The sequence below is a fragment of the Falco biarmicus genome, chromosome 1 (genome assembly GCF_023638135.1).
Source record: "Falco biarmicus isolate bFalBia1 chromosome 1, bFalBia1.pri, whole genome shotgun sequence".
NCBI classification, from domain to species: Eukaryota; Metazoa; Chordata; class Aves; order Falconiformes; family Falconidae; genus Falco; species Falco biarmicus.
The window spans coordinates 75,935,740-75,963,347 of record NC_079288.1 but is presented as its reverse complement, the minus strand read 5'-3'; the positions used below and the strand labels follow the sequence as shown (position 1 = coordinate 75,963,347).

At 38.9% G+C, this 27,608-nt stretch overlaps 1 protein-coding gene across 8 annotated transcripts in view; it reads left to right on the top strand.

The window, feature by feature from the left end:
* The window catches only part of JAKMIP1 (janus kinase and microtubule interacting protein 1), a 249,911-nt gene that overhangs the window by 132,857 nt on the left and 89,446 nt on the right, over positions 1 to 27,608 (top strand). For 5 of the 8 annotated variants that reach the window (XM_056338907.1, XM_056338874.1, XM_056338881.1 and 2 more), the window contains 5 exons: positions 2,327 to 2,395; positions 5,617 to 5,694; positions 7,287 to 7,490; positions 22,350 to 22,415; positions 25,160 to 25,204. In XM_056338907.1, the coding sequence (XP_056194882.1) occupies positions 2,327 to 2,395; positions 5,617 to 5,694; positions 7,287 to 7,490; positions 22,350 to 22,415; positions 25,160 to 25,204 (462 nt within the window). Of the gene's footprint in view, positions 1 to 2,326; positions 2,396 to 5,616; positions 5,695 to 7,286; positions 7,491 to 10,091; positions 10,296 to 22,349; positions 22,416 to 25,128; positions 25,205 to 27,608 lie in introns of those variants that run through there. The other 3 variants (XM_056338882.1, XM_056338899.1, XM_056338889.1) reach the window with 3 other exon arrangements.

Sequence of the window (27,608 nt, the reverse complement as noted above, 5' to 3'; positions counted from 1 at the left end):
TATAATTTCATTTCTCTTTTTTTTTCTCTCTCTTTTTGGCCATAGTTCCTAGTTTATTTTAACAGATTTTTGATTTTTGTGGTCTTATCAGGTGATATGGTTATTACAGAAAGTGAACACTCCATCAGAAAGATGGAGGGATATTTTAGTTTTAACTTGTATAGATAAATAGACAGCATTTAAAGAATGAGATGAGATTGTGTTATGTATGGACTTTATCCATTTTGGGCCACTTTAGTGAAGTGCCTCACAGTAATCTAATAAGTACAAGCTGGTAACAGAGGGTACTCTAAGAAGCATGAAACATTTTCCTCTTTTTCTTGGTGCACATTTGAGGTACAGGCTAATCAAGTGGCTCTGATTTTCTCAATAACAGAAGGCACTATCCTTGTCCAAAGTTTAGTAAGACAAAGAATAACAGAAAACACTCTTATGCTGTCCTTAAGAAAACAAACATGATACGTGCTTTGTAATACCATGTTTTACATCACAGACAAAATCAGGCAAAATCTGATAAGTAAGACTGGGTGATTGTTTTAATGTAAGTTCTGTTGGGTGCATACACTGAGTTTAGATTAAACAAAATATAAAGCAACTCCACTGCCTTCTCCAGTGTAATGCAACCATTTCAGATGTCCCTCTAAATACAGGCCAGACAGCTTCCCATGTGTATTCCTGTAGTTTTTAATTACAGGAAACTATCATATATAATAATCTCATGTGATCTTTTGTGAAGAAATGGCACTACAGGTATAGATGCGCTAGTTATAGTCACATGTGCTTATTTATCACACTCATTGTTTATTTAGATCAAATCTGTTATACCCAGGCACTGGAAGTGATCCTTTGAAATCAAGCTGCCAGGCAAGGAAGGTTTCTGGGTTTTGCTGGCACAATTCCAGAAGCTTATTTTGAATGCTACAGCTGATTACCACTCCTAAATACACGGCTGTCTCTTCTGTGCCCCTGGATTCCAGAAAGGCTTATAGGCATAGGAAGATTGGAATCAACATTTAGTCTTGCATATCATCCATACCTTCAAAAATTTTTGACCTCTAATGTTTGCAGATAACCCTTTCATCTGCAAATATTGAGGGTAGCTGTGAGAGATGCTGAGGACTCCCATTCCTATTGATTTCAAGGGATCAGAATGCTCACTGTCTCACTGAATCCTTTATCAGTGGTGAGGCTTCCCTTAGGAGTATCTTCAGTCTGTCACCTTCAAAATGAAGAAAACAAAGATGATGAAAACAGAATCACTGGGGAATACGGTGTTCCTGTTCACTTTTATCAGCTCTGTACAAAGCTAAACCTACTAACTAGATAAAAGAAGTTGCCCTTCTAATCCACCAGCCTCTTAAATAGTTGAAGGTCCAAAAAGGATAAAGTAGTGTGTACATGTTTTGCTTATTTGTAAATTATGTTTGCAGATTTCCTATCTAAATCTTTGGGAAAAAATGGATATGTCGTTAATTCCTTTGAGGCTGAGCCCCAATGAATGCACCAAAACCCTAAATGTGTAAATCATTCTCTCTGTAAGCCAGTCTTTGATCCTTATTGTGGACCATAAGGAAATTCAGAACTGAGCATTCCCATCCGTTATGATAATCTTAAATGCTGAATATTAATATAATGCTAGTGATGGTTAGTAATTAACCAAGAGCCTTCTATCCATGCATTTAGCTATTACAGTATGTAATTTTACCTTTGGAATGCAATGACCATTCTTCTTCATTCTAGTTGTTTTGTTTATGAGCAGAATGGTAATGGATTCATGGTAGCAACTGCATGACCTTCAAGCTGTCTGTCCATTTTATTGTTCCCTTTATATTAGTAATGTTTTAGAAGTGAGCTTCCTCCCACAAAGGGTGCAGCAAACTCCAAAATAAAGGATCAAGTTTGCTGCCTTGTCTTTTGTTTAAATCGCCATCTGAAAAAATGCAGGACTGACACCCTGAGGTCATATGATGGTTTTGCAAATCATACCAACAAGCAATAGGTATACCAAGTTGGAAACGGGTTGATTTTGCATTCTTGGGCCAAGTCTGGTTTATATTTTGAACTTTACAGGGAGAAAACCCTTCAATTTATTGTAGGAAAACAACCTCCACTTGTTAGTCTTTGGTACGTTTCTGTGGTCCTCTATTCTGCCTGTGTTTTCACAACCTGTTTATTCATGTGTAACTTCAAAGTGAGTAGGTAGTAAGCGGAAAGCATATGGCTGGGAGTGTTAGCAACAAACTTGCAAAATGTTTAGTGCAAATATTTCAAAACCTCTGTGTTTTTAATATTTTTTTTTCCTCTTCACACTGCTGTGTTCATGTAGTGGTTAAAACAAATAGAGGGGACAGAAGCTGCACTGACACAGAAGATGTTAGACCTGGAGAACGAAAAGGTAAGGAACAGTGACTAAAGTTATAATTCATTTAGCTAAAAAGGGAATGTATATAAACTTCATCACAGGTTGATTTGATGCCTTTCTCTGCTTAACAGAGATTGCTTCATGGTAAAATAGGGAAGCAGTTTCTAGAATGATTTATTGCCTGTATTCTTTGGGGTGGGACAGAACTGACAAATCTACATAGAACAAAAATAGCATAATATATACAAATGAGGATATGAAGGCATAACTTTACAGAGCATATTAACCAAACAGTGTGAAACTGTCTTTGTGCTTTCTGTGTATTAATTTGTCTGGCAACAGCATCGTCTTTTTAATTTTGGGGTCACCTTAGCAGAATTGTCAAGAATATTCCTTTACTCTCTGGTATTCAGCTTCTACACAAGTTGTAAAGACCTCTTACTCCAGATGACCTTTCTTGCCCCAAGGCCTTCATGCTTAAAGACAGAATGTTTTCTCAAAAGCAGTTCTGTCTTGCATAACAAACTCAGTGCAATACTGACCTTATTTCTCCATATGTTGGACAAAGAGTTTTGGAATGAGTGTTCAGTTTTATTGGTTTACCATGCCTGCTGTGCTTCTCATCTTCAAATGGCTTTACAAACAACTGATTAATCCTCGCCACACCTTTTACAGGTAGCTAAGTAATTAGCATTACTTTCATCTTAAAGAATGGGAAACTGAGACAGGGAGGTTAAGTGATTTGCCCAGGGCCACTGAAGAAGTGTGTATTTGGGCCACAATGAAAAAAGAAGTGCTCCGACTGTGTCCTCTGTTGAGTGTAGCTTATCATACTGGTTGTACTTTAACATAGATATGATCCTTTCCACATCTGGTATTTCTTTAACTTTTGTTATGGAAAAATGCAAAGGTTTCTGAAAGGGAAAGTGCCCACAAATACTAGATTCTTTCATAAAAGGAACTGGAAAACAATACTTTCTTTCTAACTTGGTTTGTTATTTTCCCACTGCCTGTGATGTTTTCAAGTTTTACTCTGGATAGCCCTATATCTATTTCTTTAGCATAGCAGGCTGACATATTCTGCATTGTCAATGACTGACTCAATTGTGAAATGAGTTTAGAAATAATATTCTCGCATGACACTTTCAGAAGGGATGAGCACTGGTTTAGTTGTCCTTGGAACCCATGTTAAGAGTCTGAGGTCCTGTTCTCATCTCCTTCCCTCTTGCTTTTTGTGGCTAGCTTTTACAATAGCTTTTGGAGAAGCAACATGATCAAGGTATCTGCATTGCTATTCTGGAATCTGTTGGTGGCTCTGATGCTCTCTACAGTCTTGGGCAAGTCAATCTGCTTCTCTGGTGTCAGGCACCTGCAAGCTCTTTAGGATCAGGCACGTCCTTTACCATGCATTATGCAGTGCACAGTGGTGTTGCATCTTGTATAGCTGTTACTGTAATCCAAATAAGAAAATAATGCCACCTGGGTAGTGAGGGTGGGATTCAGTTGCATAAACATGATGTCTAATGCTGTATTACATTCTTCAGAGTTCTGGAGATATCCACAAGGGGGTGTGAAATATATTCTATAGGACCAGCTGGAGATCCTTGCCCTTCTGGGCCAGCAGCTGAAGTAGCACGCTCTAGCATGGCTATAATAGCAATAGGCGACCATATGTCAGGTAACTGAATTCCAGCCCTGAGATCGAAGCCTGACTTAAACTTTGGTTCTAAATTCAATATTAATTCATAAGTAATTAAAAAACCTCCAAGTTTAAAAAAAAAACCCCAAACAACTGAACAGTAAATATTATAGTTCTTATGCAGAGAACAAATAGCGGCTTATTCCTCTGAGTCCTTTCATATTGGTTGTATGTGTTGCTGCTGCCACCAATTATAAGTCGTTCTTAACAAACGGGAGGTCATCTGAAGTTGTTCTGTGCTCTGAGCCCCTCCCAAGCATTAATTCACTGATCAGAATGGATTTGTTTTAAACCAGATGTTTGGAGTGAAAATTCATCATCATGGTTCATGCCTAGGCAAAGTCTGTGCCAGTGCTACATTGACAGCGGACAGAAAAACTGCCCGAAATCCACATGTATGTCTGAAAGTAAAATTCAGCCAAGTAAGTGACTTTGAGGCAATCCAACATCCAATAACACTCACCAGACCAGCAACATTTGATTTTTTTATATTGTAATAAAAGCTGCAATTAATCATCTCAACAACCTCATGTATTTACTTTGACATTTATTCTATACGTTGAGGAAATGCAAGTTTGGTGAATAGAAAAAAGAATGATGGAAAATTTTGAATTCAATCAAAGAGTTCCTCTGCTTTCTTTTTTTTGAGCATGAAAACCTGCCTTGAAAAAAAAGATAATAAAATCAAGTAACTGGTTTATGTTCGACTAACTGTCATCCAAAACACTCTAAAATCATATTTTACAAGAGCGCTGTCACCAGTCAGTACTCACTTGACTATTCAGACAACCATAAAAATGTCCGCAACTTTCTTGCAACATCATGCTTCTGGATACTGAGTTCCACTGAAATCCCAGCCTGTGTTTTATATATGTCTGTGTGTATATATATATAAAAATATAAAACAAAAGCAAAAATTGCCTGTAAATCCTAGGTGTCTTGAAAACTTCTTCAGCTACTCACTTAACCTCTCTGGGTATCACTTGACCCATTTCAAATTGACTTCCCAACCTTCACAAGTGGAGAACTGAGTTTTTTAGTTCTGCTTCAGTAATGCATCAGGGAATGCTGCTGCAGAACCCAGCTGCAGCCTTGCCTGTTCTCCTTTCCTCCCTAGAACAGACAGATTAGAGTTTGCCCCGTGATTTCCTTAAGGGTATAGGCTGGATATGTTCAGAATATAGTGTGCCCTCAGCTGTGTTTCTCTCTCCTGTCCCGCAGCCCGCTCTGTGTAAGTTATTACTGTGGGGTCACATGCACGCACATTCCTGCAAACCTTCTAGCTGTCGTGTGCACATCTGTCAGGTCAGGGCAGGTTTGTACACTGGTGTAGAGGTCAGTGATTGCTAGGTACAACTTGTTAATATGATACACGTATTTTTAAGTGCTAACGTTGTAAACGTGATATCCCAAATATCCTTAGGATGAATGTGGTCATTGGCTATAGATTTTCTTTTGCTTTCAAGTGGAAAGCTCACGTAAAAATGATGGCATTTATGATTTTTCATGAATTAGGATAAAGAACAAACACTCCCTTGTTTTTATTATTGCTCAGGACCTGTTCAGTAAACAGAAGGGTTATTTAGAGGAAGAACTCGACTACAGGAAACAAGCTCTGGACCAGGCATACATGGTAGGAAAAGAACAGTCATTAAATTTTCATATTTGAACAGATTTGATAAAATACAGTTGTTGGGATTTTTTCTTGTAATTATAAATAGGGTTCATTTTTAATTGATTTCTTTTTCTGCCAGAATAGGAAATCTGATATCACTTAATGGGAGACTTAGGAAATGGATTATAGTCTTCGGAAGTGTAACGTTTTTGCATTGCATTCTTTATTCTGAAATATGTGAACATCTCATTAGCACATCTGGAATGGGAAGAACTGGTTTATGTGTGCACAAAACCATGACTGGTAAAACACCCCAGAAATTACTTTAGAACTTCTCTGATATTTCTTTTCCCTAAGCATTTGTAAATATCACTGCTGCTAACCTATCCTAAATTGGCAATGCCTTTTCTTCCTATTCAATTCCTTCGTGTGCGCTCCTATCCAACCTTATCCTTCCCAGTTTTCAAGAGGGAAGCTGCAACCTTGCCTTCTCTCAGGCTAAGCAACAATTAGGAATTATCTAGGAACTGGTAAAAATGAACCCCCAACTGTGTTAATAGCGAGACTTCAGAAAATCAAAATATAATGGCCTGAAGAATTATTTATACATTGTAAATATTTCTGTTGGGGAAAATGTTTTCAGAAAAAAGGCAAGGTCTAGTGCTCAGAGCAGATAACAGAGATAAAAGCAAGCAGGTTCTATTTCTAGCACTGTGACCTTGGGCAAGCCATTTAACCTCTCTGTGCAGCTGTTTCTGCATCCCTAATATGGATGGAATTACCTACCTCACAAAGGTGTTATGACGGCTAAAGGGATGTTGTCAGATGTTCCTGATGCAAATATCATCAGTCTAGATGCTGGTTTTTAATAGGATCATGTTAACCCCAGTAGTCAAGGAAACCCTGCCATGATTCCTTGCTTTCTTTACTCTTGGGAATCCAGTTCTCCATGTGGATGTGAAGTTCTGCTGTGCTGTCTGCTTTGCAGAGTGCTGCAGCCTCAGTCAGCGCATGAGAATCTGGTTAGGAGTCTGGCAAATGGCAAGACATTGATGAGGGATTAGAGTATACAAGTGTGCAAAGGTTCCCCTTTTCATTGCTTATGGCAACTTGGAACTAAGCCAGTGACGCAGACTTTGAGCAGGGGATGACATGACAGGAGGGGAGAGGGAGACACTAAGATTTCTGTTGTTCACGGTTCTCTCCGTGGGCCTTTTATTTTATAGGGTGGCTTAACAATTCAGTTGCAGTTGAAGGGAAGTTGTTAGTTTGCATTAATTTTGTAACGTTCAGCATCAGGAATTGGGGTTATATCACATATTGAACGCAGACCTGTCATCTGAATCTTCCCTAAATAGAAGAAATCAATCATTTACTAGAATGGGAACCATCGCCTGGGTGTAAGTCAGGAGTAAGTAAGGAGGCTACATGCACTCTGTGTGGAATGCTCCTCACTGCTCACAACTGCCACTTTCTGTCTACCTGTCTGTGTCTGTCCTTCCCTCCTGCCAAAGGCTTCGCTTGCTAGCCTTCTCCTCTAGCTGTTGGTGGGGCGTTTGCTTGCTGGATTCAAATGGCAGCCTGTCTGTATGTGATTTGGGTTGCATTAGAAAATCCAGGAGCTGGAAGCCACGCTGTATAATGCCCTGCAGCAGGACCCAGGAAGGCGAGCGAGCGAGTCGCTGACTGAAGCCCAGAGGGAGGACCTGCGAGCGGCAGTGGAGAAGGTGCGGCGGCAGATCCTGAGGCAGAGCCGTGAGTTTGACAGCCAGATCTTGCACGAGCGAATGGAGTTGCTGCAGCAAGCCCAGCAGGTAATCCCGCGTCTCTCCCCTCCCGCTCCGTGTTACCTCTGTGGTTGCCACCACTGCCCGTACAACAGCATCACTTCACCCTCACCCCATTGAGTTACACTGAGTCTGTTCTTTGTATTGCTGCCGTGTCAAGGGGACAAGCGGTGTTGGGACCCGGTTGTGCTGGGCATGGTACACACGCAAAATGAGTCACTGTCTCACTACAAGGTCCTGTTGCACAACCTGTTCCCTGTGTGTACAACCACACAGTCTTCCACAGGGCTCCAAGAGAGCTTGTTGCAAGTTTAAGGCCTAAATTAGAAAAAGCTGGAATGGGAGGTTTTAAGAGTGTGACACTAGGAAAAGAGAAAAGGCAGAAGGAGTAGTTACAGGAATCCAAGTTTTTTATACCCCCCGCCCCCACCTTTTTATTTCTTGTAGCTATTTGTGACATCTTTTAAACAACAACAAAAAGAGGCAGTCATAGGAAGTCTCTGAAGAGGCCATTCTAAAAACTTCAGGTCTTTAGTTCAAAAAAGCCTTGTCTGTCTAAACCACTTCCTTAAGGACAAATATTGACATCTTGAGTTCAGGCAAGGTCCTGGCCTATGGAAGCACAGCGATTATTGACTCTTGGTAAGATTGCTAGTTTTTCTGTGCAAATATTCAGGGAGAGAAGAGAGCTGCATGTCTCAGGGTGTTATTCCAGCAGGAATAATTGTTCGTAAGGATTTTGGTTCCTCTTTAAAGTAGCCTCTGGAAGTTGCAGCCAGATGTCCTAGATCTTGAAGACTGCTCTCCAGTTGTTCTGGCTACTTTCTGTGCAAATCTGGAATCACATATTGTAAATGCCAAACCGTGCTGTGGAGATGTTGTTGCTATTTTGGATGCTGGTTCTAGGGCAAGAACCACATTGAGCTTAGTTCAAGCCTCTCTCTGTCCAGGTTGGCTTTGTAGATTAATATAGACCACAACTGATATAATGTACTGACCCAGCACTGTTGTGATCATCTCCTGTCATCCTGCAGAGTTAAGAGCAGGTGCTACTGTTGAGAGCTGAACTCTGACTCCCTAGAAGTCTCCTTTCTCTTACTCCTGTGCTATGTTCCCTTGGATTGGAACATGAAACATTGAGATCAGGAGAGGAATTTGTTTTTAATGGGTGTCAGATCAGCAATGGTGTACAGAAAGCCAGAGAAAGTAGGCACAAGCTGATGCTACAAGTGTTTGAAAGAGAGTAAATATATAAAATTTGGTATTGTCTAGCCACTCTTGGCTAGGACCTTTTTGTAACCCTTGTTGTAGTGTGTTTTGGGGGAACACCTGAGCAGAGCTTCTGATTTAGGCGCATATAATATTAGCAAGAAGGAAGGAAAAATAGGAGTAGGCTTGAAGAGTGTAACAGTTGTTCCTGAGGACTCGAAATCCATACTATGTGCATATTAAGGGTTTAATCTGGACTATGTTCCATTTGGTCCCATGGCCTGCTCACTATTAGGCAAAGCACTTTAGGTGCACATCTGGAGCAGATCTTCAGTTTGAATCCAATTCCTGTACTGAGAGATTGCTCCACAACTTAGTTAAATATAGTGAGTTTGGAAGAAAACTCCGGCTCTGAACAAAAATGCTAACCTAAACATGGCCTCGTTAGCCATGGATGTTTATGTACCTGTCTCCAGGTCCATTTTATAGTGTGTCATTATTTTAGTGTTGTGCCCATCTCATTAGACACGCTAATGTTACAGCCCTGCAGGACATGTTAAAGTGAATTCTACTGCTTAATAAGGAGCTAAGTATTTCAGTCATCTATTTTTAACCCCCCATAGTAGACAGGAAAAAAAAAGGCAAAGATGATAGTTAACTTGCCTGGAGTATGGGAGATTAACAGATTGCATTTGAAATCCTTTACTCAGATTGTTCTCAGTTGTTAAGTCTTGAAGGTTGTATTTGTGGGTCCTTATGGGACCAGTGGTCAACACCAATAACCTAGTAGTTCTATGCAAATATCCACGACTTAAAAACAAGAAAACAAAAAACAACCCTAGGAGGGATCAGTAGTGTCAGGGCTAATTCTCATGGGATTGCATTCATCTACACTAGCAGATGACAGAAGCTGAATGCTGCACAAATGGAACCATACTTGTGTTGGCAGACTCCTAATGTATGGATGAAGGTGCTCAAAGTATAGTACATCCCTAGATGCTCTATTAAATTAATCCCCTCTTTTACTGATATATTTATGGCTACCGAGAGGTTTTGCTGACATTGTGACATTAGCAAACACCCATTACACTTTATTCCAGGAAAACTGTAGTCTAGACCTGGCCATATCTGTGCAGTCTGCAGTGCCTTTGTGGTATGCACGGCACTTCTGACTCTGCTGAAGCAGAGGCTAAAGAGAATGGTAAGACAGCGTGATGGTTCTTCCAGACTTAATACAGAATGTTCTCGTTGCAAACACTATCAACTTCCCCTGAAACAGAAACCATGTATTAAAGACTCCAAACTCTCTGAAACTCTGGAAGCTTGATCACTTCCAGAAGGCCTGTTTCTTTGCTTCCGTTACCTTATGGTCTGCCTGATACAAGGGCTTCAAAAGAACAACTCTGCTTATCCTGGCAGGCTGGCTACAGCCTTCTCTGGGTCAGAGTTTCTGTGTCAGACATACAAGAGTGGGGGTCCAAGAAGATCTGATGATGGAGAAGGAGGAGTTCTCTCCTGCGTGCAAGTGATCCTTGGCCATACTGGAGGATGCAGAAGTGGCAATGCATGGGATGAACACTGCAGGTGGATCTGCAGGGTTTCATTGCAGGTGAACTGCTTCGTGTAGGGACTTTCAGGATTTAGCTTGTGAGATGCTGGTGTTACAGAGCTGATAAATGTTCTTCCTGGGGAATGTACTGTCTGAAAGAGACAGGAACGTGCATAAGAAAGTGGGTAAACTGCTGTCCAAATGTGAGCCTCTGCTGCTTCGTGTGTGCTGCTTTGTCCAGATATAAAGCCTTAGTTCCCAGCCACTGGGTATTGACTTTGTTCCAATTAAATAAATGCATTTTAGGATGTTAGGCCCTGTTCTACATTGGTAGGTCTGTTCATCTTGGGCAGTATAGCCCCCCATTATTAATGTTCATTAGTATATAAATGGAACCACTCATGTATACCTATTGTGTGTTAAGGAAACCAAGCCTCTGTGGAGCCCAATTAGACAGACTGTGTGATTAGATCTGCTTGCTAAGGCATACCACGCTGTTATTAAACCCAGAGTGCAACATGCAGGTCTAGGGGACAGATCCGCAGCTAAAACATATTCACAGTACTCCCCTGAAGTCAGAGAAGATGCTTTGATTTACACCATCCTCTCTATTTGGAGGAAGCAAAATATATATTTTAATTAAAAATCTGTCCTGAGCAGCTTGTGATACTTGCTTCTAGCCATAGGGTATGTGCAGTTCAACTGCCGTTCCTGTATATATTGCCATCAAAAATGTCTCGTTGTGCTACACTGTTATTATAAGCTTTTGTAAATCAATGTCTGGTTTATTTTTAGCAGGACTTCATTTAAAAGTAACATTTGTGATCTAATCACTGCAGTGGCATGACTTTTGTGCATTTTGGAAAATGTGAAGATTATTACTATCGAGTTCTGTTAAGAAGGGTAATCCATATCTCCCACGTGATAAACCATTTCTACAGAGAGAGAAAAATGCATTGGTGTAGCTACAAAAACCATCTCTGAGAAAAAATATTTCAAGCAGAGCAATACAATGTGTTTCTAAAGTAGTGATATCAATTTCTTAATTAAGCAAACTAAGAAGAAATAAAAAACAAACCAAAAAACAACAGAAAGAATCCACACAGCATCATAGTTAATCGTAATCTGCTGGAATTAATAAATTTCTACATGTCAGGTTATGCTTTATGTAAACCAGATGTGATCTAACTTGAAATATATTCCTGTTGATTTGACTGTAGCTCCTTTTAGAGTAAGAAACTGAGGAAAGTAATCAGAACCAAGCTTTAAATTATGATAGATCAATTCAAATTGCACTGTTGGCAGTATTCAAACACGAGGAAAATTATGATAGAAATAGAATGTATTCTGATTTCATTTTAAGTTATTTTAAATACAAAGAGAAGCTAGAAAATCCTTGAAGGACAGCAGATTGACACAAACTCAGTTCCAAAAACAATTGCTGCCAATCAGAAGGGATATGAGAGACAGATTTTATTAATGTAATCTGATGGTTTCCCTGAGCAGTCTTATATTTGTATAAAAATGTAAGAAAAAAATGCAAAAGATGTGTTAGTTCATTGTGGCATCAAAAAGTGTGAAACTTTTTTTCCCTCCAAGTTGCCCTGTAGTACTGTACTAAGCTGGGGGTGTTTTATTATAACTTGGGTTAGAATATTCTTGAACTCAGTTTTACAGAGTAAACCAAACCATTGCTTCAGTTCTAGATGAGAATATAATACATCTGTGGAATGTTGAAGACATCCAAATTTCCACACTAGATAGCTGGAATATAGCTGTAAATATTTTAACTATGTTTTCTTTAAACTATAGCATTTACTCCTGTGACCAAGTTGGATTAATCATTGTCATAAGAGCAGAAATTGCTACTTTATTTGCATATTTTACTAGAAGAAGACATAGGACAATCCTTTGACAATAACTCAAAATTGACCTCTATATGTCACTGCTGTAAAGAAGGATTCACTGCAAATGCAATGCCTCAGGCACTTTTTTTCATGGAGACCAAGGAAGAGGCAGAAGCAGTGATGTCTTTTTTTTCGTCCGGAAATGTCAAAATATAAATATATCTTGAAGTCCAGAAACACCAAACTAATTTCCTTTATTCCTTTTTTCTTCCTGGCTTCCTAAGTTTCTTCATTCCTTTTTTTTCTGACCTGAAGAGCTAAGTTCTCACTGCTTGAAGGTCAAACAAAGCTATAGTGGATGACGTTCCTCCATGAGTTCTCCCTGCTCTCTCGTTGGTAGGACACCCTTTTCACACTGGGAGAGTTGTTTGTTTACAAATCCATAAGGCTGGATGCCACCACATCTATAAGATCATATTGCCTCAGCCATTTGGAATACATATGTTTTTGTTGTGGTTTATTTCCTGAAAAGCTTCATTTTAAAAAAAAAAATATATTAATACAGTAACTGTGGGTGTGAAGTAGGAATATGAGATTTGCCACTTGATATACTACAGAGGTTCAGGTAAAGCTTGGATAAATCCAGCAGCTGATCTGCTCCCCTTTGCTATGTAATCTGTTACGGTTGATAGACCATCTCTTTTTCATTCAAGGAGCATTATGAAGTTTTGATGTTTGACTGGGAAGGCTCTTAGGAGTGGGAGAAAGGGAAAGAGGGTGCTGTGCTCAGTGTACCTCACTGATAGGCGTGGGGAGGTTGTCTTAAATTTGTCCTCTTTGGCACATTGCCTTGTGTCAGGGAGGACAAATTAAAGACGACACCTCCCCTGGCTTGTTGCCGTGTGCCAGAGAGGCTGGCTTGGTCAAAAACTCACAGCTTTGTCACACTATTTAGAAAGTAGAAGTATTACTACTAAAGTTACTTACACAATAATAGTTGGGGAAAGTCTTAGATCATTTTACATCCAAATCTATTTATCTATATATGATCTGGTTTAATGTTTTTATTTTAAATATGAAGTGTTAAGGTGCTAGCAAAGCTCATTCCCAGCTATTTGCATATAACTATACATGAAGAGGAATACATAGGGCAACCAGTGATTATTTTTTTTCTATTACTAATGCTTCCAGTTGAGAAATGTTCTGTGCTTTGCTGTTCAACATATAATAGATTACTGTTGATAATGCATATTTTATATTCATTAATTGCTCTTAAAGACATCTGGTATTATGGCTGTCATCTGTATTCATCAAACACATCATGACTAGGTTAATCATAGCTGACCTGTGGTATTGATTTGTCATGCAGGAGTGAATATTGAGTCTTTCAAGGCATCATTGCTGCTATAATGACAATATCACAATAAACTTCCGTAATTTCCCACAGATGAAATGTGTGACAAATGAGAGTTAATTTTAGTCATTTCTATATGTTTATCTCACAGTGTTGCCTTATGTAGGTTTTCTGTATATTTAGTCTTCAGATCAAATCGTGCCTGTTTTGCTAACTGCCTTAGTGATGCTACTTGTCTGAAAAAGTGACGATAACAAGACTGTTGTAATACCTACAAAATATATTTGAAAGATCTTCTCTCTTTGTCCTAAACAAGGTGTGATTGAGGTTGTACCCAAGTTAAGAGCAACTGTATGCCTTAGAGTAATATTAGAATCCAGAAAACCCTCATCTGAAGTTTGAAGGCTGAAATTCTGTCATCTGAAACCCTGAATACCCCCTGTTCCTTAGGTAAGGCCAGTGGGAGCTGAGCAAAGGCAAGTCTAACAAAGAAAGTGTTGTGAAGTTTGTTATAGAACCAAAAATTAAATGTGTTTTCATATGCACAATTCATATATACATCATGATAATTGCTTTACCTGGAAATTTGCCGTATAATATCAGAATGTAAATTAATCAAAATTTAATGCTAAATAAATATTACATGATGCTTCCCCCCCACCCCTGATAATGGGTCTAGGCTGTCAAGGAGTCAGTTTTAAGATTTGGAATGTGTTTTTTTCTTCTGAGTTTACATAGACTTAGAATAGCCATTCTGTATAAATATGTCTAATGTGGCTTTAATTATTGTTTTTCCCTAGTAAAAAGTAATAGGACTATTGATATTCTTCTGTTAGGCATCAATATATGGTGTAGTTTTGCATAAATTAAGACTCACAGTGTTAAAAAAAACAAGTTTACTAGTAAATATTCAGCCATATCTTTATGTACACAGTCATTCAGTATCAGCTTATAACAAATATTTATTTTAAGCTAAATGCATTTATAAAATTCATTGATTTACTACTCCTTGAGAAGTCAAATAAAGAAACTACAAGTGCATAATAAAGATTAACAACAACAATTCTCCTACTTCAGTAACTATTAATTGGATTATCATGCTTGAGATGCAGAACACAGACGGGAATGAAATGTTTACCTGCCATGTAAAGAAATACCTTGGTGAGAATCAGAGAGGTACAGTATATGCAAAATGATCTATTATTACCATATTCAACTGGCTGAAATTTATATTAAGTTTTCATTCATAAAGTAAAACAATATGGCAATAGAAATAGCTTAAGCTAATGCTGTAACAGTGTGCTTGCTTGTTTCCTTATGACTATATTATGCAAAATCACATTCTGGGAATATGGGACTAAAGGGAACATTTGGATTACTGAATCCATAGCCCTTACAGTAGCAGATCATACAGCTTGAGTAAATACATATGGCAATTACCTATGCAAATTGTATATAAACACAGTAGAGGCTTTGAAACAGCTGTTAACATGTATTAGATTTTTTTAAAAAAAATCAAGAAAATAATATATTTTCATTAAGGAATTTTATCTGTCAGCGTAGTTAATTGAATAATAGCTAAAGGCACATCGGATTATATTCACTTTTGTTTAAATTTATACAGGTTACACAGTTATGCTGTTCACATTATTAAAGATCTTACATACCTGTGTCTTAATAGTGTTGAGAAGCTGCTTTAAATAATGATATAATGAAACAATATTGATCCTTCCCTTTCTCAGACTGACAAAATACTTCCCTTGCTAAATTTTGTTGCAGAATGGTATACATTCTTGATCATAAACTGGCTTCAGAGATTCAAAACATGGTTCATGTCTGATATAGTCCACCCATGGTGCTTATCCTGTGAATGTACATCAACCTGAACCTTTCCAACATTTCAGAGCAGAGCGAGGCTCTAAGCAGCTTAGCAAATCCTTCTTTGTCTGCTTTGTGCTAAAATTATCAAATTGTTTTCTTGGATTTGCTGATGAACGTAAATCCAATGAGTGTGTTACAGGAACTATTAAGGTGATTTCTAAACCCCCTGATTAAGAACATTCTTGTGTTTTCATGACTATAGTAGCATGGCAAGGAGCATATTTTGCAGCCAGATAAACTGATGATCTTGATACTGCTGTCAGTAAAACAGTATGTTTGTTCAGGTGGGCTTTTTACTTAAACACTTGTCTAGGAAACAAGGATACCAGTTCTGCAGCTTGACACCTACATGAAGGATGAGGTGACCATCATTCTCTGGAAAATGAAATTTGGCACTGGCGTTCCTTTCCTGGTAGCATTTTCCCCATTTGGCAAAGCTCCTTGAGGATTTGAAGCCACGTGAGATGTTGGTTCAGGACTGTGAATGACTGGCTCATGCTATGAATGAATAGGAGAGGATAAAAGGCTTGGATATGAAGTACACTTCGTCTAGCCTGCATCACTATCCATGAAACAGAAAACACTGAAAAAGAATCTGTGTTTGCTAGCTGAGAGATCAGGTGAAAAAAACAGAATGTAAGGGACCACGTAATTCTAGAAAGAATGGTCCATTTCTCATCAGAATGTGAGGTGTCATGAAAGAAAAACTGAAACAAATGAGGAAATATACATATTTTGGTTCTTTGGTGGTGGAAATTTGAACTTTGCATCTTAAAGTAGTAGGGCACTTCATTATATCACAGATCATTTTTCTTTCTTCGTAATGTTAAAGTTTTTCCCATGACAAATCTCAAAATTCCCATCTCAAAATGATGACAAATTGTTACTGGGGTGATTTATTGCCTCTAGCAGAAAAATGATAGCTCTGAGACGGCAATCCAGTGCTCACTGAGCCCAGCAGAAGGATTTCCATTTATTTCAGCCCTCCTTTACAACCAGTGCTATACTAATGGAAATGGTACTTAATGTAGATGGATTGCTATTATAACACAAGTTGGGCACATGAACTTCATGTACTGTGTGGGAACGCAATTAACTTTTTTTTTTTTCTTAATAGAGCAATACATTCATTTTGGCTAAATTGTTTGATGTTAAGTAATGGAAGAGCAATACCTGCTTCATTATTTGTGTTTCTTTGCTCCATAGTGCAAGCTGAGTTTTCTAAGCCTGTGTTATTGGAATTTCTCTGTTAGTGAAAGCAGAATATTTCCAGACACATGTGCACTGTTGTGCTGCTTGCATTTCACCTAAACCTTGATTCCTCAAACATCCCAGAGATGTGGTTTGCAACCCTGAGGTTTCAGAACAGCCACAGGAGCCAGACCGTGCTCAAAATTACAGGAATTTCCCTTTTGAAACCAGTACGTAGCTGGTTCTCCACTAGCAATGCGTTAATATTATTCCATTGGACCTGACCTCTGATTTGAATGGTCTGTGAGGAAGCAATTGCCTTTAATTCAGTTTTTAAAACTGTATTATCCCTTTGTTTGCACCCTTGTACAAAGGAGGCATTACAATAATGAATTTGGATCTAGCGTTTTCTAGGCTTTTCCTGAGTTTGGATGTATTTGGAAAACAAAAATCTCTCAGGAAATTATCCCACTGTCAGGAAAGCTGAGCTGTAGGTGCAGAGACACCTGAATGGGTTCTGTACAGGCCAGCTCAGGCGGCACACTGCCTGTAAAGCAATGCTCCATGCAAACTTAGAGACTCCCCTTCTGGACGAAGGTCAGAACTGCTGAGGTGTAGCAATGTGTAGTCCCATCTGGGTGTCTCAGGCCAAGCTTTGCTGCTTCAGAAAGGAAGAGCTGACGTGTCTTAATGTCCCTACCAGTACTGGAAGATGGGCACTAAAGGCACTTGCCATCCAAGTTTATCAAAGAGAAGGAGTTGCTTATGTGAGTAATTGTACTTCAAGAAGTGTATCCTGTTTCCCAGAAAGACGAACTTTCCATCATGAGGTGAAGGGAAATGAGGTTTATGAGCATTTAGGAGGAATCTTCTCCTGAGAAAAATGTTTAATCTCCAGCTTTTGGGCACTTTGACAGCCCTTTGTGTCTGGAGCTCTCCAGTAACCCGAGATTGAAGAGGAGGGGCAGTATGTGGTCACTGCAGTCACCGAACGTATAATTTGTACAATTGGAAATGACGAATGGTAAACTTCCATAAAGTAACATCATATATATATATGGTGATATATAAAGCACCCATGATAGGTGTGCTTTAGCGGACTTTCGGTCATGTGCCTGCCTTGGCACTATAGGCTTCCAAAGGAAATGTATGCTTTAGCTGCCTGAACTTTCTGGACGTTCTCTCTCTTACCTAATCGTTAGCGTTTTCAGGCTGTCCATCAGGGTTTTGTAGCTGTACTACCTACCTTTGTATATATCACATATAAGTAACGACCCTTAAGAGAAATTTTATAATGGAACTTAAAAGTCTGTTCAAATTTCACTTAAGTAACAAGTAAGGCATGTGTTGTACATCTTTAGTATCCTTATTCTGTAGCTGTCTGGCAATGCGAACGGAGGTGGCTGCCGCAGCCCCGGCTGTGCTGGCAGAGCCATCTGCTGTTAGTGCAGCACCGCAGGGTGGCTCTTCGGCCCCGCTGCTTGCTCCCTGCTGGCAAGGGCTTGCACAGAAGTGGCAGCAAACTTAATTGCTAGTGGAAGGATGGTTTCTCAAGCAGGTGCCTGCCATACTCCAAAACTCAGGAGCGGGTGAAAGTAGTAACAGGGGGTATTCACAAATCTAGCCAGCCATCATCCAGAAGTTTTGTGAGCTTTTATTTGCTGTTGTAACAAAATCAGTGACAAACTCATTGTCTGACAATAACAAATGTTATCATGTTTATGCTCTTCTCTTTCACGGTTGCATTCTCATTGCACTATTTTTGTCTCACTGTGGCTCTTTGTTTGCCTACAGTAATTCCTTTGTATGTCCCCATGATTTGACAACACAGTGTTCTTCTCGTGAATCCTGTCAGCCCCAAAAAGGTGCGTTCATGTGACGGAGGGGCAGCTATTAACTGTAGGAACACAGGGATTGCTAGAGCCCGGCAGAACACCACTCCCCTTTGTCCCTAATCCTCGCTCAGACTGGAACCAGTGCTAGGGGGTTTAAAGAAAACATAAACACTGTGTTTGGTTTTAGTTCATCTATCTATATCTTCTATGCCTCCCTTTTTAAAAAGGAAAATAAACAAAAGAGCACCCTGTGGCTTTCTTCTCAACCAGGACTTCTCAATGCTTTGAAGGCAAGATATAGCAGATTTGGTGGCTTGCTTGCATCGTTTTCTGTGCAGTGGGAAATGCGCTGGATTTACCCTGCAAGGTCCCTCCCAGCCTTGCCAAGGGTAGAGCTGAATGCAGTTTTTATAGCACAACTCTTATAACACTGTATGACAGAGTAGGAAAAGCTGGAACTACTGATCATCAGTTTATGTCCTGAAGCATGAAAGCAGATATAATTTATTGATAACAATAAGATAATTCTGAGTGATTTGTTGTCACAGTTATGCTTTGACAAACAAACAAATCAGAATTCACTGGAAGCATCTAATGAAGTGTTAAAAGCCTGAGAGTCCACAGCTTCTTGATTGCTAATCCTTGCAAATAAAAGGAAGACTAGATAAAGATGTAAATGCTTAAACTGAATCTCAAGCAGTCCTGCCTTTGGTCTTAATTGGTATGTGTAATTTTTGTGTAATTTCCTTCTCAGTAGTTTAATATAACCTCTGACTGAGTAACATCTCTTGCCACTCCTAGAAAATACTTTTTTTTTTCTTAAAGCTAGGATTGCTGCATGTAGCTTACCTATATTTTTTAAAGTCATATTTTAGAAATTGTTAATCTTTGTATGATCAAGACAGTGCTGCAAACAGAGATAGGTACAATGGAGGGAAAAGAATTATTTATATGTGTTAAATACTGTATACAGGTGTAAATCTATTTTTTCCTGCCAATATATTGCATATATTTGTATGTATTTTTAAGGTCATCTCTGTGGTTAAATGAAAATAAATGAGTTACATCAGATTTTTCAGGATGTATAAATAGCCGAGCTAGGCTGGTTATCTTCTAGTGCTGACCCTGTGCAATCAGAGGATACTGATAGGAATAGCTACGCCCATTTCATCCTCCTGGATAATCCTCCATACAGTAATCCAAGGGAAAGCAAGTAAACAACTAGTACTAAACAGCCCCAAGCTTTGATACCTGCTGGAAAATTCCAGCCCACGGGTGTGTTTTAGAACAAATTCTGACCTGTCTAGGTTTGAACTCTTAATTTCTGTAATAAAGAAGTTGGTTGCAAAATCTTGCTCTTTTTAGTGTGTCTTCTGTCATTGTGATTTCCACTCGCATAAGGGCAATACCAGCTATTTAAACACTCATCACCTGTCTTCAACCTATTATGGTTAGGTGGCAAGTCTGCAACTGGTCTACAGATACACCTGTGCACATGTAAATATCTGCCATGCTGACTGTACCCACCCTGTATATATCTGCCTTACTGACACAAATCTAGCTATTTTGAGGTTTTTTGTGGATTTTCACTGCTAAGAAATTCAACCCTATGTGTACTCCCTATCAATTGCTAGGTTATATTTGTATTCAAACTGATTTTTAGGAAAGTGTATATTTCTTCACCTTAAAAGGATTCTCTAACTTTTGTCTCACAAAGTTTAACAGTTATGATGGGTGAAGGGTGGGAAATGGAAAACAGAAGCCTCAGTCCTTTTTTTTTTTTCTTAGAACTGTTCTGAATAGCTGGAGAGAATAGCTGAATAGCTGTAGTCTTTTGAAAAGATTAAAAATTCACAAGGGAATAATAACTTCTCCATTTTTACTTAATTAACAGAATTCTCGAATCTGAAAAATGCCATCTTATCCTAATTAACATGTTACTTTATAAAAGAACACTTGCTGTAGACCCTGAGGCGAGAAAGCCGCCAGATGTTTGGGAGCTTTTTTATTTTCCTTTTTTTCTGGAGGCAAGTTCTCAGCAGGTATTGGAAAAATATCTCACGTGATAAATCTTGAAGGTGAAAATGGTATTTAAAAATACTGCTTCTCTTCACTTTTCTCACCAGCGTCAAATTTTATCACAGAGCATAGGAGGACCCCCCAGAGAGTTGAAGTCTGTCACTTAGATCTGGGATGTGGTTGTAAGTAGGAACCAGCATAACTGAAATGAGTGGGAGAGAACAAGGAGTGTAACCTGATGGTCCAGAGATCCCAGAGGTGATTACATCTGCCTGCTTCTCCTCCCATGGCTTTTTACAGTGATTGTGATACTCCTGCCACATACAGTATATGAAGGTGATTGCTTAAGAGATAGACTTGCCTTGAGCAGGGAGCAGATGAAGTATAAATCAATTCAAATGGAACAGAGGAAAAGTGAAATTAATTCAGCTGTGCTTGGGGCATTTGTTACTGTCAGTAAAGCCGTGGGCAGTTGTGTCACACAAGGGTAATCTGGTTTGTGCTTTTATTATTATCTGGGGAAATCTCTGAGCGTTGCAGCGTGATGCAGTGGAGGGTCTGACTGACTTATTTTGACTGCATAATATTCAAAATAGTCATTTTAGCAAAATCTTGTATTTTAAAACAGGAGCAACAATAACAAAGCTACTTCTTGTGACCCATCTGCAATATTTGTGTGGAGAGTAGTATACCCTAGGAAAAGTGAACTGCAGCGTTGGCTGTACCTCATCGTTGAGGGAGCTCCAGGTTAGATTTCCAGTTTTCAAGCCCATGGTCACTGGATCAGCTGATGCCTTGCTGCAGCTGTCCTGGGCTACTGTGAGTGTTGAGCATTTCTTACTGTCTGAGGTCTTTGAACTGAACGGAGGTAATCAACTATCGACATCAGTTGCTTGCACAGGTTTGTAAGTAACGATTGGATGCTGTTTTGAAAGAGATACTATTGTTCAAATCAGTTTGGGAGTAATAAAATAATTCGGCAGTGGTGCAGTAGCTGCTACATTCATTTTATTGACCAATGCATAGAAATTACAGTAGGTGATAATTTCTCTTTGAAAGTTCAGGAACTGTTAATAGCTTTAGCTGTTGTAGGCCAGACAGAGGTCAGGTAGTTCTCTCAAAAGAAGGTGACAGTATGAAGTTGCTCCTCAATTCCTAGTGGCTGTTAGTAGGAGATTCCATGTTTCTGCCTGTAAAAAAGAAAATAATTTATGAACCTACACTATCTATAACAAGTACAACGTACTAAAAGTGTAATGAGATGCATCTTTTTAGGGTAGAAGCCCAGAAAAATAAAAATAATAACAAGGAAGCATAACTTACAGAAAGGAAACAAGGGGACCGAATTAAGATATGTGGACCCAACAACAGTCATATTTTTTGAGAAATTTTGTAGAGATGAACAAGGAAAATCCTTAAAAATACAGAGAACTATGCTGAAGGGGACATTCTCTCTGACTGGTGGGAGGTGGCTCTGGTAATAGGATGGAGCGGAATTTCTTGACGGTGTCTTGGTGATGAACTGAAAATCCATGTCTGCTGTTTTTCTGCTATGTGGTGACTATGCCAGAAGCATAGTTATGCTTTATAAGAAAGCAAAATAAAGAGTTAAAATGAAATGTAATAATATGATCTGCTGCTGTCTAGGTAAGTAGAAAAACTTCTGGCAGTTGCAGAGAAAGTAGTTTTGAACTTCTAAGAGTTGTGGTGCTAATTGGAATTGTCTGTGTGTATATGTTGAAATTGTGATTAATGAGTACTGATGAGTAGACTTCCTAGTAGTAAACATGATGTTCTGAATGTGTAGCTTGTTTAAGATGCCATGGTTTCACGGAAACATGGAGCAAACCTGCCAGGGACATGCCTAATGTAAGCGTAAAGGAAGTGTTGCATTAATAATAGGCATTTCTTACCTTAATTTGTAATCTATTTCTTACCTTTTTGATTGATATACTTTTCAAATTATATATTAAAATGTCTATTTTTCTTTTTCTATTCCAGCGAATTCGAGAACTAGAAGATAAAATAGAACTTCAAAAGAGGCAACTCAAAGAAATTGAGGAAAAGGTAAATAAATGCCTAGGCAATGCCAATGGCTTTTTTTCCACATACTAATTTAGTTTTCTCTGTTGCATTGATGTTAATAGTGCTTAACCTAGTATCATGAAATCTATTTTTAAAAAAGATAAAACTCATTGCTGCATGAAATGAAGCTCCATCCCTAATCTGCTCAAAATTATTTGCTGTCTGGGTTTTCTAGCAAGTACAGAAAGGAATCAAGGGGTCTGGAAAAACATTAGAGTAGAAGGGGGAGGATTAGCTGTGGTTTAGACCAAGAAACAACATAAAGATTTGTCTCTGACAGAATTGGTTAGCTGAGCCCTGCTTTTAGATAACATTGCTTTGTAAAACTTGCAAGTATTGAAAATTAATGAGGTGCATGTGACAAATATTACAAACAAAAAAATATTTCTTGCTTTAAGATAGCAACAAGTTCCAGATTAATATCCCAGATCCAAATTTTCTCCTCTTTTGAAGAAACTCTAAGGCTTAAAATGGCAAGTGTATTTTGGTCCCTGTGGTCCCAAGCAAGAGATGGCATGAGGTTCCTAGACCATGGGCTCAAGTGTTTCCCATGTCTGTGGAGTTCAGGCTGTTCTGCAGGTCAGGGGCTGACAATGAGTCTTACTCTAAGCCCTAGCAAAGTGTTTTAGTTATGTTGCTTTTGCTAAAGCAGTCCCTATGTCCCAAGACGAGTCACATTACCTAAGATTCCTTGTTTCCAGTACATATGGGTGTCTAATCCTACATAAACCTGCTGCTGGCCTGAATGGAGAAGTTAGTGGACTTTTCAGTCATTGGTGTTTTGTTTTTTTTTTTATTTATTTTGGGATCAGAATGGGGTAAAACAACCAAACAGAGGCTTTTGAAGGACTCTGAATGGGAGTTGGAAGAGGTCAGTGGGATTTGCAGAACTGAGAGAGGCTTTGGGGAGCAGTTCGCTGGGTGAAGGAAAGTTTCTTCCTCACCCTTCACTAATTTCACTGTCCATCTGCTCTCTGGATGTGGCAGTCCTCCCTGTGTCACCCTCTGGGAGTATTGCACTTCTAACAGCTACTCCAATTCCCTCAACAGCTTCCTTGACCCCTTCTGCTCCCACAGGAGTTGTTTCCCCTCAGCAGTACCTGGTCTTGCACCCTTTGAACTGCGATACCGGGCTGGGTGTGTGGAAGAGCCAGAAGAGCCATGTGAAGCTGGGCTGTCTGCTGCTGTTGCTAATTGTCACTGTACATCACCCCCAATACTCCCTGGCTGGGGCTAGTCTGTCTGCATCCATCGGGAAGACAGTGATCCACGTTTCCACTAGCAGAGAAACAGAGCCAGTATCCCCCCCTTAAAGGGCTCTTTTGCTGCCTTTGCCCTCTGCTGCCCTGGACCCCTCCTATACCTGTAGCTGTTCGTGCCTAACAGCCAGTGATGTCTAAGATGCTGCAGTTAACTCCTCAAAGCAGAGAAATCTTGAGGGATTGATGATATCTCTGCATGTTAATTATTGCTAATAGTGGTGTTTATCCACCTATTCTAAAGCACCAAAATCTCTAGACGTTGCTATTGCCAAAATACGCTTAATGCACTACCATTACAGTTTGCAGAGTAGGTATTGGATTTGACAGACTGCTAATTTTGAAAATGGAAGTTAACGTTATTTGTGCTGGTTCATCAGTCAAATGGATGCAGAAAAGTATTGGAAAAGAAACAGCTTAATCACAAGCTTAGCAGAAAGCTGGTAATGAGTTAAAATGATTAACGTTCTCTTTGCCTTAATGTTACATTAGCAGGAGCTCAAAAAAGCTTCATCATTTTCTATTAACTTTCAAGTCCTTGATGGGTGGAGGGATTCCGTCTATCTGTATTACAGTTGATTTTTTTTTCCTTGGGATTAAATCCCACTCTGAATTTGACTGCCCAAAGGAAGGTTGTGTTGTCAGAGAATCAATGAATGATATACTTCTACCTCATTCTTCTTCTGAAGGTTTAATATGTCAGTGGGTGCAGACTGACACCTACATGCTGCTGATACTGAGCACAATTATTTCTGTGGAAAGAAATCTTCTGCTTCTGAAGCAGTTTTTATAGCTGAGTCTCACTGCTTGTTGTAGCTAAGGGCAATGTGCCACTTAAAAGTGTCATGAGTATGGCTTTTTATTTTCCTTTAGGAATGGATTCAATTTCTGAGTTTTATGTAAAATTCTGTCAAATCAGAACATAAGGATGACAGTATTTTTGCCCTATAAATTCTTTAGCAAACTGCCTTGCTTCTAAAGGCTATACAAAATAATAATGTAGAATTTGAATTTTATTCTACGAGTTGTTATGTAAGGAACAAGTGCTGTTTAAACACGTCATGCTTTTCTCATAACTGATTCTCTACCATTTAAGTTGCATTTAGTTTGTGCCCTTGGCTTGGTAAGTCCTGGTTCAGGAAAGCTTTCAGGTGTGTAATTATAAGTACTTGCTTAGCTGAGTCACAAAGACAAGCCTTATATTTCTGAAGTTACATAGTCCAAAAATGTTAACATTTGTAAAGCTGCCCTCAAATACTGAATTCTGTACCGTTACCCTTTTAGAGTAAGATTGGTATACTGTATCTCTCTTCCAGATCAACTCAGTTAATATTGATATAAGACTAACTGCTATAATGTCATTGGATTTCATATTACATATCTTACATCTTTTTTCTTTTCTTTTTTCCTCATTTTCTTTTGATCTTATGTTATAGTTTTTGTTCCTTTTTTTGTTTTTTTCACTAGCATTCATTCTGTGGCCTTGATGACACAACTGCGCCAAGACGTGTGGTTGGTATTCTTTATATCTCTTTGTACTTATTTTTTAACTCTTAGATTTTGCCGTGTTTGAGAATTGTCTTCATAAGACCATGAAGCCATGGGGGAGGGTATGCTGGTTTTGCTTGCACAGAGAGGAAGACTCACCTATAAAATCTGACTCGGGTGCCTTCAGTTACCTTCCTAGACCTCTGCAGAAAGCTACTGGGTTTTCAACAAGAAATGATTTTGCATCCAAAGATACTGACTGCCCTAACTGCAGTGGGTGTTTTTCAGTTCTGCAGAGCAGGTACATTTTTTCTAAAAGTTCAGGTATTGCTGTAGGATCCTACCTTCTGTCATGCCAGATAGAGAGGTGACGGACACTATCTGGTTTTCAGTTTTGTTTTCTAAAAAGCCCTGTAAGCATCAACACATATACAGAAAAAGGGTTTCATTTTACCTCCTCAAGATCCTTAAGGCCGCAGAATAACTCAGGAAGTAATAACCTGATTTCCCTTTTATGAGACAATGAGAAGGTTGCAATGTGACTGGCCTTCCATGTGCCCACACAACACGGGAAGAGCAAGGATAAGAAACCTCCATGGCTCTCCCTTGATATGCTACCATCATTCCCACTATGTTTTCCAGTGTTCTGATCTTTCAGCTCAATGCAAAAGACAGTGAATTTCTTTAGCTGTCATGGAAGCTATAGCAGTAGTGCTCAACTTTCACGCAGAAGGAGGGAAATACAATTTAGAAAATCTGTTCTAGCTCTCCTCCCTGGAGCAATGCCAGTTGCACACTGCCTTTGCATAAGGATGGCAACTCAACGATCTAACTGTTAGAGGATTAAGTTGTGGTTTAAAACTATTGAATATTTACACTGGTTTTGTTATTGCTGTTGTTTTGTTTTGTGGGGTCTTTAAAACTGAAAATACACAGTGTTTTTACCTTTACAGTTTTTCCAAGTTTTTTCTTCTTTGGAATTTGTTGTGAATTATGTTCATGGAATCCACTCATAGTAGGAGATGCACATAATCAACCCCGTTGAAATGTTATCAACTACTGTAGGATGAAGGAGCATGATAACAAGTTACCCAAAAAAGCTATTATATTTACCTTACATTAAGCTTGAACCAGTATTTTCTTCTGCCCAGATCACTTTTGAGAAATCAGACCTATTATGGGCTCTTTTGGAGGTTTATTCAGCTCCCACTATGTTGTTATCATCTTTCTGCTGATGCTCTTGGGAACTGGCTCTGGTCTCTCATTACTAGCGTTGCTGCATGTGGTTTATATTTTGCAATAAAATGATGGGTGGGATGTAGTCTGAGGGTATTACTGATTTGTTACAGTAGCTTTCTTTTGGTTGCTAGATGGGTGTTGAAATTGAGCAATATTTTTACAGCATTTTGGGCATTCCTTTTGAAATTTCCTTTATTTTGTCAAAGATTGAGCATATGCTTATAGAGCTGTGTGTAAGGAAAGGAGAAGCCTTGTGATACATCATTCACCTTACCGCAGTTTGAGCTGAGTTTTCTGTTCTGTGGAGATTGGAAAGGACAGGTGCTGTTTTGGTTAATGTAATAGTAATTATTGAATTTGAAAGAGTTGAAGAGTAATGTTAAAGGAAGTTACCAAACTGTTGTCTTTGGAGTTTCAGCTAGCTTTTTGACTGCAGTTCCAGTTAGAGGTGCTAACATCTGGATGAATATATTTGTTTCTAAATACTGTGAAAAGTATACTGGCCAAGTTTAGAGACACTTTATAAACATTCAACAAACAGTGAGATCACCAGTATTTTTGAAATTCCATTTAAAATACTTTGAAATAGTATGAATTCAAGGCTTAGGTCTGATCTGTAGGCTTCGTTGCTGATATAGCTGCTGGTATTATGGGTCTTCTTTGGGGGAAAAAAATATCAAAAAAAATAAAAATTACAAGTATACTTAGTCTCCAGAAAATACATTATGCAGATATAACCTGCTGTCCTTCTTGTTAACAGCAACTATTTAAGTGGTTAGATTCAAGGTTGGTGACCAGAATTTTGAGGGGATAACACAGGGATAATGACTGTGTAGCCATGTAGCTACTCAGCTCTCAAGTTTCCAGGAGTGCACATCATATTGTGGTGCTAGTCCGGAGGGCAATTTCCTTTAGTTCGTTTTGCCAGAGGTTAATCTGTCCTGATGAATGTAACACAGCTAAGCCTATTTGAAGAGACTTAACTATAGTTGGACTCTTGAACATTGTTCATTATTTCAAGGCAAACCAGGCACTTTACTGATAGGAACTTTGATTCTTGTTTATTTTGAAACCAATGTAAAACTTTTAGAAAGAGGTTGTGGTGTCTGTGAAATCAGGGCTGGATGCCAACACTTATTTCTAAATTAATGTAATCTATCTAAAGCTCATCAGACTTTTTCTTTGTTTT